The following is a 13231-nucleotide window of genomic DNA, read 5'->3' as shown; positions in this document are numbered from 1 at the left end:
ACTTGAATTGTTAAAAAAGGAAAAGACACAGATCCAGCTTAGTACAAGGAGGAAGTTAGCAGACATTTTGAAATGGAGGCATCGAGATGGTAGAGTCCCTTGGAGATGGCAGTGCCTTAATGTACACAAAGAAAGAACAATTCAGGTCCTTTGCTCATGCAACATCTTGGTCTAATGTCCTCTGCTGCAGGTAACAACAAAGAACTACAAAGTATATTCAATGACTCCAGTTCACTTTCATGCTACAAGATGATCCTTTTAATAGGACTGAACGAGGCTTGTTAACCTCTTTGACGTGAGAGATTTCCCCTGAGGAAAAATATAAACAAGAAAAAAAAACAATATGATCACTGAAAACCTGCTTATGAGTAGCATCTATTTATTGCAGCTGATTTTGTGCAAGGGTCAAAATGGAACCCTTTAGGTGCATCTTAGTTCAAACTTCATGACCAAGTTCCCTCCCTCCCTCCACCAACACATCAAACAAAATGATCCTCCCTTCTTCCATCCTCCCACCCCTCCCACCCACTTCCTCCCCACTGCAAACAGACTGATGGGTTCACAGCACAAATCAGCAAATCATAAAACATGTCCAAAATGTTCCACTGAGGCTTAGCGATGATGCAACACCTAGGTTTGCAACTGGTTATAAACATGTTACAACAAACCTTAGGAAGCTTCTCTGCAATGTGAATGCATTCTTGTTCCACTGCTGAAATTAGTGTTGCATTTATAAATATCTAGGTATGCAGAGGGTATGATTTAATTAAATAAAATGATTTTTGAGGGGGAGATTGCTCAAGATTGAGTCTATCCCCTATACTATATTGTAATGGAAAAACAAACAACCAGTGCCAATTATACATCTAAAGTTAAAAGTTTATTTGTTCTGTACTTCAAACTGTAGACACTTTCCTTTTCCACTTGATTTCTTCCAACCCCAATCCCAGAAAAATCCCATATATTCTGATTCTACATTTTATGCTAATACCTAATATACATATTCATTTTTTGAAAACCTTGATAACCAAAACTGTCCCTGTAAATTACAAATACTCTAGAGAGGTAGGAAATTTTAAATTTCTGATCAGAATAGCAGATCATTAATTGGTTATTTCTGTTTTATCCCTCATTGTATGTTCTAGTATAAAAATAGATGGAATTTGTACTTCTCAGAGGATAAAATAATAATGGAAAATCAAAAGATTTTTTAAGAAATATAATACTTAGTAATAACTTAGTCATAGCAATAGTCTTGATTTACCACCTAATGTGGCTCAGAGTTTGATAAATGGGTGGTGTGGTTTGGGGAGAGAAATCATCATTCATGACCATATTTTGGGAAAAGAATGATATATTTAAGAAATTATTAATAATTCCATAATCAAACTTTCTTTACATACTGTACAGTAACTGACAAGGCCTTTTTGTATACTTGAACAGCAGTGATGAAAACGAAGCATCATTCTCTTTTAATTGGAGAAAGGGTTCAAAACTTAGTTTTTAGCAACTGATAGTAAAAGATCCAAAGTTTAGCAAAGATCTTTCCCACTTAGCTATGCTCTAATCACTCTATGGGAAGAAAAATATGAAAGAAAACACAGATTTTTAACAGGATACCCTACTTTACATTGGCCTTATAAACAAAATATGCTTTGTTTCTTCTTGCCATCACTTCTGTGCCTGTTTCCTCATTCATAAAATGGGGATAATAGTAGTATCTATTTTTAAAGCTTGTTGTGAAGAATAATACAAGTAAATTACTTAAAACTGTTCTCAGAACATTCTGTGTACTCAGTTTTTGTTACCTATTACCTTATTATATTATTACTATTATTATTATTATTATTCTTTCTCATTAGGACACTGAGACCCAAAGTCACAATTCTGACTCTGAGAAGAGCAGAAAATTTCTCATGAATTGGAAGCTGACATTATACTACTTTTAACACTCCATACCTGAGCAATAGGTTAATCAAATAATGTTGGAATAGAAAAACTACTTTTCTATACTTGAAGACTATATTATTTCATATATTTACTACTGTTTTATGTTATTAACATGTGTGCATATATATTCATTCTGAGGCTAACGTATTTTTAAAAAGCACTTACTGTTTCTAATGCCATTTGTGAGATGGAGAGAACCATATACTGGTTGAAGCATAAGAGTGAATTCTTATACAGTTGAGGAGGAGGATAAAGATGTTAATATAAAACTATTTATTTTAAAACTACAGATTAATGTAATTTGTTTCAAACTATTGGAAAGATGAATAGCATAGTTACATTGAAATAGGAAACCATTTGCAACTCAGAGTCATTTTTCATTTGGATGGGTGGAAACTGTGTCATCTTTGTAAATGTAACAAATAGTAACATTGTTCTCTTTCTACTTTTTTCCCCCAAATATCCTTGAAGCTATTAGTATTTGTCCTGGTATAGGCTTCATTAAAAGGGGGGGAGGTAAAAGTTTAGCTTGGTAAGCTGTTGTCCCAGGAGATAATTTAAAAACACTCATTCATGGAATGAGGCCTAAACCTCAGGTTTGTGACAATAGGAAAACAGATGAACAGAAATGGGAGAACACATGTATACATCTTAACATAGCCACACAATGAAACACTTGTGAGATATGGACTCACCAAATATGTAATAAGGGTATTTGTTTTGTGTATTGAGACAATTAAAAGGCAAATTTGGGTGTAACTAATAGTAAAAAGAACTTAAGTGCCCCACTCAGGGGTCGAAGTAAATAGCATGGACACCCAAGTGAGCCATCTAGATTTGAAGACCTAGATTACTTGGATCTATCTGTAAGCCCTGTGCAAATCTTGCCTTTTTCACATACTGGAAAGAAAAATACCTAGGTGCTCTCTAGTGCACAAAGAAATACCAGTTGCTCACTCTACTGGAAAATCTTAAAAAGAACACTAATCCTTTCTTGTGGGTAGGAAAGATATACTTGCACATCAGATATTTTGTAACAATCCTTTTCAGTGTGTTTCCTTGGAGGCTGTATGAAATCACCTTAAAAGATAATCTTGCTAATTATCTTTTCATAACTTTTCTAAGTTGAAGAATCTGGGAAATTTTCTGGTTTGTTTTTTTTTTGGAAATTTTCATAGTTAAGTTCTAAAATCTTAATTCTAGAAACTAAAAGGGCTAAAAATCCCTTACCAATAACAGTTTTTACCAAATTGCTTACAACTGAATTCCATATGAATAATAATTATTTTTAACCAAATGACTACATTTGTGTTATATGATTTATACTCTTTCTTATTAGATTCTAAAGGAAAAGAATTTGAAAAAGAATAGATACATGTAATGTATAACTGAATCACTTTGCTGTACACCTGAGACTAACAGAACATTGTTAATCAACTATACTCCAATATAAAATAAAAATTAAAAAAATAAAGGAAATAGATTATATTGTAAATGGAAATCCATAGAGAAAGACAAAGACAGAAACTCAAAACAAAACAGAATAAAAACTCAAGATCCTATGAGATTTTGTAATATCTGATTAATGGACAGTATGCTACCAAAAGAAGCACATGATCAATTTCAGGACAAAATTAACCTGACTTTAACTGGCACTTAAGTGAAGACAGAGCCTCTGGCTAATCTACAATACAGCTACCACATAAACAAAGAAGGTTTTCTAGTGTCTCAATAAAATTTCATCTCCACCAAACTAATTCCTTCCTATCTTAAATGTTGCATAGAGATTTTGTTATAATTAGGAAAATAAAACTCCCCCAAACAAAACTACCTATTGCTGGTTCTTCGCCTTCTCAAGTTAACTATCAAAAGTTATGAATTTCACCTGATTTTTTAACATCTTTCTTGGTCTTAAAGTGATAACATAAAGTTGACAAAGAGCTGTGAGCCAGTAGAAATGGACATGAAGGTCAGGCTCTTAGCTCCAGTCTGAGAACCTTGAGATGGAGGCAAATTTCCACACTCCTTTCCTTTAGACATTAATCCATAAAGGAAGTAGAGAGAAGCTATATTTGCTTGAGTGACCAACAATTTGTTTTATTACTGTCATAAAAACATACAGCAGTCTTTCTGAGTCTACAGGACACTAAACAAACCAACAATAAATGAAGGGATGGATTTTTAGAAGATAGGCATGGAAGAGCTTAAAGAGAAGAATAGGAAATTATCAGCATCTTTTTGATTAAAAAAAATGTCAACATCTTAACTCTTATAATTCCTACTTGTGTGTTTCTTATCATTGCCTCCTAGTCTTTCCCATATGTTGCTGTAGACTTAGAAGTATATTCTATAATGCCATGTAGGCTCCAGAGGACACAGTGAGAGTCTGGGACCAAGAGAGGGAAAATCTTGTCATTGACTTACTACTGGTGTATATGACCCAGTTGTCTAACCTGTGCTCAGCCCCACAGCTGTGTAATAAAAAGAGCTGACTCTTTGGTGGTAATGAGATGTTGTTGGACTACAGATAGGACATGTATGCTCTTAAAACAGGTTGAACTAAAGGATGTTTTCTGTTTACTCTTTTACTCTCATACTGAAAATTGCCCTGGTTTCACTTAAAAAATATAAATGTCTTTGCCTGGGTTTCAAAATCCTTCATAACCTGGTTTCCCTGGCCTTTCAAACTACCTACTGTCACTCCACAGAATGGTTCTTTGGCTGGCTTTTGCACCTGTTACTCTCTCAGCTCAGGTTCTACTCACTCTTCAGTTGAACTTCTTACTCAGGTTTTGGCTGAAGTCTTCTAATTGCCCCTTAAGTTCTTCTGCAGTTTCCCTCTCTGGACTCTTTGCCAGTACTTGTACATTTTTTGTACATGCTATTTTGTACAATTCTCTAAGATACCTGGCTTGGTGAAGCAATTGATACCTGTTAAACAATATTAATATTATAGAAGTCCCCAAATATGTGCTTGCTTTGCATGAGCTGAGTTCCTTGGCTGGAAATCACATTTTAAGAATAAGCTTCTAGAAACCAGGGTAATGAGATTCAAATGTATTGGGACAAGTAACTTTTACCTTGGGGAAGGAGAGGCAAGGTAGGATGAGAAATGGGAGCACTTGGTCACACCCTATTAAATAATTAACTGATGGAATTTGGGTCTTTTCAACTCTTATTTTGCCCTGGTTGTTCATATCAATGAAACTAACCGGGAATGTGTTAAGAAGGAATTGAACTAGGCTAGGGGTTTAGAAAGACCTTCCCTGCTTTAAATGAAACCAAGCCTCCTAGGTTAATCTGCAGGTGAGTTTACTGAATCACCGTGAATAATTTTAGCAAAACTGAAAAGTGTGAGTTTCTAGACAATTAAAGAAAGCTCAATTATTGAGATTTAAGAAAGAAAGGAAAAAAGAAAGAAAAAGGGAGGAAGGAAAGGAGGAAGAAAGAAAGGAAGGGGATTCTGTAGCTAGTTTGGGGGCTGGTATACTTAATGTTGAATGCTGGAAAAAATTCTGTTATTATGTACTTAAAAGAGATGGTTTATGAATACATTTATATGTAAGCACTTATTACTAGCTCCCTGTGTGGTTTGAGATAGAAAAAGTAAAGCCAAATACTTTCATTTCCTTAGTTAAGAATATTTTCCTGAAATAGAAAGTGTATATCCATTAGAGAAAATGAGGAAAACATAGAAAAATATAAAGAGAAATAAACTTTACCCAAAATACAGTTATTTACATGCTAATATATCATTTTACTTTTTATACAAAAATGTTATTTTATTTTTTTACAAAACTGATATTATACTGTGCATAGTATTATGGCTTATTATGAGCAACATGCTTATTAAAATTATCCTATTTTGATCAATTACCCATGTAACATATATTTCTTCTAAAACAATGTTTTGTTGAAATTCATGACATTAGTGGGAAAGGAAATCAATTTAGAAAGATGCTACCAACATTAAGAAAAAAATTGCATATCACAGAATAGATCAAAATATATCAGGGTGTGTTGCACATAATAAGGGAATGTATTGTTTCTGAAATGTTATTTTAGTCCTACACACATATAAATGGACACAAGTACAGTTTATATATACATACACACACAAACACTCACAAACATATATGTATTACTATGTCATATGTGGGTGGCAAAAAAGATGAAAGTCAATGCTCTGAAATCTAATTTTTAATAGCTGCATCAGGTTGATATATCTTGATGCATTTAAGGAATTCACTATTGTTGTATATACAGATTGTGTCATTTTTGGCAGTTACATGATGCAATGAATATTCTTGTTTGTGTGTAAACATCAGAGTTTTGTTAGAATTAAATTATTAGAAGTTGAATTACTGATTGAAAGCAAGAGAAGATTTTTGAAGGGTTTGACATGTTCTGTAAAGTTCTATTCGAGAAAGTGATTAGCAATTCATATTCCTATTAACAATGTATGAAATCACCAATTTTCTTATCCTAGATATGATTATTTTAAAAACTAAACTATTTGAAGGAAAAAGTGTTTTTTTGCTTTTTGAATTAAACTTGGTTATTATATGGATTTTCTTTTTGATTTCTTATGTATTTATTGACTATTTGTATTTCCTCTGTTAAAACTGTTCAAGACCTTTGCTCATTTTTCTAATGACGTACTGCTCTTCTGATTATTTTTTTTGCTAAGAACTCCCCAGATAAACCATATTAGATCTTTCTCATGTACACGCTCATTTACTCATTTTTAAAAAGAGTTTACCAGACTTGAGGACAGGAAGTTGCTTTAAACAAAGGTTTTTGGACTAAGTAAGGCATTTAGCAGTCTTTCATGGTATCTCTGTGGATGACACAGAAAAAGGTGAGGTTCATAACTAAATAAACAACTACCTTCAAGGTGTGCTAATTTTTGGAGTAGTGGAACTCTGTCTTCCTCTCTGTACTTTATGGCATTTTAATCAATAATTTGCATGATTAAACTGATGGAATTCTGCTAAAGCAAATGTATGATGTCAATTTGCTAATCTTAGTTAAAAGACAGGGTAACAAAGAGATACTCCAAAAAATTATGTAAGGCTATAACTTACAAGATAAAACTTAATGGAAAGAAGGATAAAGAACCAAACTTACATGAAAATTAATAAACAAACAATAAACCAATCTAGCAGCAAAGGAGAGGATTGGGGAGACATAATCTGAGCTCACAAGAAAAGAAATTCTAGATTAAAAAAAAAATTTAAGCCCCAAATGACCCTACAATTTGATATGGCTGCTGTGACTGGGAGCTGGGGTGGGGAAGCTGATACAATGCTCGGACTGGATTGTAAAATTTATATATGTTCTTTCTTTCCTGTTGGGCAGATGATATTTCCAATCTATGCTGGTTCTGTTACTTCTCAAGTATTGTGTTCAGTTATCAGTTTTGGAGGACTACTGATTAACTGGGGTGGATATAGGAGGTGAGCAATTAAGGTGGTGAAAGAACATGAGATTATTGAATGAGAAAACATTAGAAGCCCACTTTCCCAATGCAAGGCTCACTCAGATTTAATTTGATGGCAATTTTAAGGCAAGTTTATTGTCTTGTTAAGTGTTCAGCTTAGTTTTCATAGAAATATCTTTTTCTTTTCACACTCAAATTTCAGCAGCTTATATGACATTTAAATAAATTATGTAATTACTATAAGTTCAATTATGGTAAACAGCTATGGGAACAAACACAATTAACTCATCCATGTAATTCAAATGCTGCTTGCAAAAATGTGTGAGCACAACTGGAGAGTAGCCTCTCAGATGTGACACTAAGTATTCCCTTGGCACCTATCAGTGGGGAGAGTGGAGGGAATCTGTTAGGCTAGGGCAGTGGTTTTCAAAGTGTGGTCTCCAAACTGGTAGTATCAGTATCATTTGAGAATTATTAAAAAATTAAAATTCTTGGACCCTACCAGAAAACTACTTAATTAGCCTTTCTGAGAGGTGAGGTCTAGCTATCTGTGTCATGAGAAGTTCTCCAAATGATTCTGCTGCAGCTAAAGTGAGGAAGTGAGAACCACTGACCTTTGGTAAGAAGTCCGGCTGCTACCTAGATCATGGTTCTTAAACTGAATTCTGAAGCGCTTGTAAACAGTGAGAGAGAGAGAGAGAGAGAGAGATTCTAACCCAGTTTATCTGGGATAAGGTCAAGGAATCTGCATTTTCCAAGCCCCTAGTTATTTTGAGATATGGGATATGGATAGTTGAACCATACAGAAAAACGGTGAAGTAGATTTTAACTAATGGAAATAAAAACAAAACTTGAGAGGAGATATAATTACACCTTCAAGTAACTCAACAGATGGCTAGATCTACTGGAATGTTTGTATTATTCTGCCTAGCTCCAGGAGACAGAACTAGGATCAATACTCCGAAGTTAAAAAAAGGAGATTATTCTGAAAACAAGGAATGAAATTCTAAAAAATGGAATTGACTACCCCTGCGTTCTAAAGGTACCACATCTCTGGAACTTATAGGCCAGCAAATGCTGGATGCATACTTGTCTCTGAGTCTACAGAGGAGATTCATGCATGGCTGGGGATTGGACCTGGGGAAATTGATGCCTCTAAATCCCTTTTCAATTTTGAGACTCCAAAAATTCATCATTTTCAATGTCTCCCAAAAGTCCTTTGAAGACATTTAGAATTAGAAAAGATAAAGACTTCCCAATAGTCCTTTCTGGTGTTGGAAGTATGTTCCTCCTAGATATTAATATGTATATTTCAAGTGAACAATCTTGATAATGGGTGCTTGCTATCCCTGTTTACATCAGCCATGTCTATCGAGTAATTTTTCTATTGCTTATGAAATAGAAAGAAAAATCTTTAATACCAAAATAAGTAAATTGGAATAAATTGATGAACCAAAAAAATGACGGCTGATCTTTTATTCTCCAGAAATAATAGCCAGTGCAATTTAGAAATGGTGTTTTAAACTTCCAATAATGACCACAAGCTTATTTTAATAATGGTAACTTCTGGACGTTGGAAAACAACAGTGACAAAAACAGCAATCAAAATGTGATGCACAATGCAGAGGATATGGGATTTTGCCCAATCTGGGCTTGCCTTATGGTACCTGCCAAACACTTAAGAAAACACAGCAGGGTGTTTGTTTATAAACAAAATATATCTGAGTCTATAAACATGTATGCAATTTAGATAAAGATGTCTATTTTCTAGCTATTTTAAATCACCTATTTTAGAGTTATTGCCTCCAAGTACTAGCATAAATTATGGAAAAGTAAAATTCACACCCATGGCTGGTCATAAATATAAAAATGGCTTTCTTTTCTGAAAAGTGTTTCATAAAGGAATGCTAATGAACACATACAATGGGACATGTGGCTTTAGAATGGATAACAGCAAATGAGATGGCTTGATGATGATATGGGGCTGCTTAGTAAGTGACTTCATATCTAGATATAATTAAACATATGAATGTATTTTTAGTGGAAATTAAATTTAAACATAATCCCAATCTTTATCAATTTAAGTTCCATTTATATTTTTCCTAGATATGTAAAACACATTTATAAAAAGAATATGCAAACGTATTGTCCTCAGGCTATTGATGAAATTCTATTTAAATGTATGTAATTCTATTAAATTCTATTTAACCCAGGGAGGTCATTGAGATCAATACTGAGACTGATAGTTGACTGTCTTCAAGTACTTGACAAATATTGTAATGTACACAAGCATACACAAATATTCCCCATCATCTTGCTTTACTCAGCTACAATTTTTTGTCATAGTTGAGTAAAACTTCCATTTCATAAACTGTCAAATAAAATAGAAGTGATAATGTAAAATAATTTATTAACTATTATATAACTCTTTCAATTCCTAATTGAGACAGTCTGAAGTTTATTTTTCTACTATCAACTCTTCCAGTAAACTTAGCTCAAAAATACTGTAGCCTATATGTAAATATACTGGTGCTAAAAGTTGTACTCTTCCTCCTTTACTTCTTCTGTCTCATTGCCCAAGTTCTTGGCATTATCATCAAATATGAATTAATATAGTAGCTACTGATCCTATCATGTCCTCTTATCTCTAGGTTCTCTTAACTTGCCTTCCAACTTCATCTTCTGCATATATAAAATGGCCCATTGTTTGGATCCAGATTATGAGCTATCTTTTTGATTACCTTATTCTGTGCTATATTTCTCTAACTGGAAATCTCCATGGCAGTCTTGCCTGGAACACAACTCAATTTGTTAAGTCCTTAGACCCTCTTTCTGGTTCTACCTTTGTTCTCTCTCTCCTTCAGGGCTGCTTACCCCAACTATTTAGTAATCAGATCTCTTGCTTAAGCTTATCTCTTCTTCCTGCCTACTCTGTGTTGCTTTAAGGAAAACTTTCATGATTTACATGAAATAAGCTAATGGGAAGCTGGTAGGAAACTAGTTCTGTTCATTGAACAGTTACCTTTCATGAGAAGAATGAACCGACTAAGGTATACATGTTAGTGACTATTATTTCTTATTTTTAACTATTATTATTATTTATATTTGTCATTACTACTAGTATTAACTTATTATTATTACCTACTAGCTTCCTATTATTTTTTATTATTTATGTATTCTTAACTAGGGAGAAGGAGCCTGACCCACAATAGGAGCTCAATAAGTATTTTTTGTTGTTGTTGGATAAAAGAATCCAATAATGCTTGGACACATGGGTACTACTAGGTTATAAAATTGTTAAATAGAGCCCCCAGGGTGGTCTCCAATTATGCAGGTAGCTGGGGCCTCATGATCACTGACTTCAACCCAAGGCCTTTGGTACATCAGAGCAGTGCTTTGGGAAATACTACTGAAACTTCTGCCTCTGGCATATATAGCAGCGAAGGGGGAAGTTTACCACTGGGGGTTGTCTACTCAGCAGCCTCAAAACATTCCTTAGGAACCTCCAGAGTTGTACTGGATGCTCTTTGACCAAAAACCACTATACAATTTATAGTTTGTAGAACTTGAGTGGCAACTTAAGAACTAATGATGCCACTAGAGGAAAATAAAGATATATTGGCCAAACTAAACAGCCTACATAGTTTGATACATTTCACACCAATCAATTTACATCATGCTGCAGGGAACCTAAAACTGCTTTCTCAGGCAAGTTATCACCACAAAGCAGTTTCAATAAAAGAAGATGGATAGCCATATATGCCAACTACAAAATGATAAATGAGATGAGTTTCAGGTCCACTAGAGAAGAAAGAGGAGAATGTAGTTCATTCTTGACCAGACTCACTTTACGTGTTTAATATCTATGGTAGGGAAACCCAATGCCAAGTTTATAAATTATATTTACTTAGGGTGCTCTAGGAGTTTTCTAACATAGTTTTCTATATGAATATACTTATAACCTCAAGCAATAACTATAGCACTCAATCAGAAAAGAATATGCACAAAGTTCTCCTTTGAGTAAATTCACAGGTGCACAAATATAAAATCAAAACCTTCCCTCTCACAGCTTCTAAAGGGCTTTTATATCATGATGGATGTTTATGTGAAGCAGATCATCTGCTTCATTATGAGGGATGTTTATGTGAATCGAGGATCTCATTAACTCCATGGAGGTCTAACTATAGTGCAACTTCATTAGTATAAATACAATCTAGAGCATGCCCTTTCTGACTTCATTGTGGTAGAAATTGATATCAAGGGAAGTGAAAGTAAGAACAGGATGTCTTTCTAACCACAAAGGAGTAGCACATAACCTGTGTAGGGGAGCAAGATTTGCCACCCCAAAATGTCTCTTTGGCATGTGGATTATTTCAAACTGAAAATAACCAAGGCCCAAAACACTCAGGAAGAAATTTTGACCTTCCCCCTGACTGCCTAAAGAATGTAGATAGAGAACCTGTTCCAGGAAGGGAGCAATCACCATAGATAACTATAATATGAACTAGGCAAGGAGATAGGGAGAAACCTAGGAAAGTCTGTTAAAATTCCTCTATGTGTCCCATTGTTTCTGCATGTCCTACCAAACATTTGCTTTCCCATCTCCATGTCAGTTGCCTTCTTCTCCTTGGAGGTGCCAAACCACTACCCTCAACATCCTCTTTTGTCTTTAGCTGAAGATAGTATTTAAGTTAAAAGTCTCAGACATTTTGATGAGTTAGTTTTCCTGGGTCTCTCCCATGTATACATATTATTAAACTTTTGATTTTTCTCTTATTAATCTGTCTCATGTCAATTTAATTCTTAGACCAGCCAGAAGAACGTAGAAGGGTAGAAGAAAATTTCTTCTTCCCTGACACCTGTCATATAGTCAAAACTCAATATATGTTGAATGAATAATCTAGGAACTAGTGACATAATATATAAAAACAATGATAAAAATGTAGCATATGAGTGGAACATAGATCACCAGGTCAGTCAATTTTCTATATTGGTATTATTCATGGTGAACAAACCCAGTGACAAGTTTATAAATTTTATTTTTAGGGGCTCTAGGATCCTTTTCCAACAGCTTATCTACACTAATGTGCCCATATAGCAAAGTCTAGAGCACTCAACCAGGAATGCCATGTTTCAATCCTAAGGAGAACCAATGTCCAGCTCAACTGCACAGTTGAGGGGTCTGCATGAGTAGATTTGACATGGCATTGCACTCTTGTAGTATTGCTCCATAGCTGGTGTGAGGCTGTATTTCCAAAACCTGGAATCTGTATTATTCATAGGGTTATACTGGGTGGAGAGGGCAGTCTCAGTGTACAATCACAGTGATTGTTAGGGAAGTTTCACGCTAGATTTCACATTTAATAAAACCAAATTAAAAATCATTTGACCAGGGACTAGAAATAATCCATAGTGTTTTTGACAGCATCTTGAAAAAAAGTGTAAGGCTCCCAGAAAACACTATAATTCTTCAGAGATTGAGGACTAATTGATAAGGAAGACCATTATTAATGTGTAACACAAGTGGTTTTGGAAATCAAGAATATGACCTCTGATTTCTGTCTTCTGTGATAAGTTATTTTTCCCTCTAGTGTATCTTTTGCATTAGGACAAAAGTAAAGATAAGAGAGAGAAAAATAAATAGACATCTCTTCTTTCATAATTTTGCATTCCATTTAACCAAGCAGCTCAATTTTTTATGAGTATGAGAAAAAAATCAATATTTAACTTGAAGAATGTTTACCACACTTTGAGCTATAATGACAATGAATAAAGAAAGAAGTAAATAAGGAACAACATAAATGTCCACCAATAGAGGAATGGAAAAATGCATTATAG

General features: G+C 34.3%; 1 protein-coding gene across 2 annotated transcripts in view; it reads right to left on the bottom strand.

Moving 5' to 3' along the window:
- Positions 1-258: 258 nt before the first annotated feature.
- The window catches only part of RGS7 (regulator of G protein signaling 7), a gene marked incomplete at both ends in the record, with an annotated part of 646678 nt that continues 633705 nt past the window's right edge, over positions 259-13231 (bottom strand). For both annotated transcript variants that reach the window (XM_079698482.1, XM_079698483.1), the window contains one exon: positions 259-309. In XM_079698482.1, coding sequence (XP_079554608.1) covers positions 259-309 — 51 coding nt within the window. The remainder of the gene's footprint in view (positions 310-13231) is intronic.

The sequence above is a fragment of the Hyperoodon ampullatus genome, assembly GCF_949752795.1.
Source record: "Hyperoodon ampullatus genome assembly, chromosome: 2".
Lineage (NCBI taxonomy): Eukaryota > Metazoa > Chordata > Mammalia > Artiodactyla > Ziphiidae > Hyperoodon > Hyperoodon ampullatus.
The sequence above is the reverse complement of the archived record's forward strand: the minus strand, read 5'-3'. Positions and strand labels throughout refer to the sequence as shown.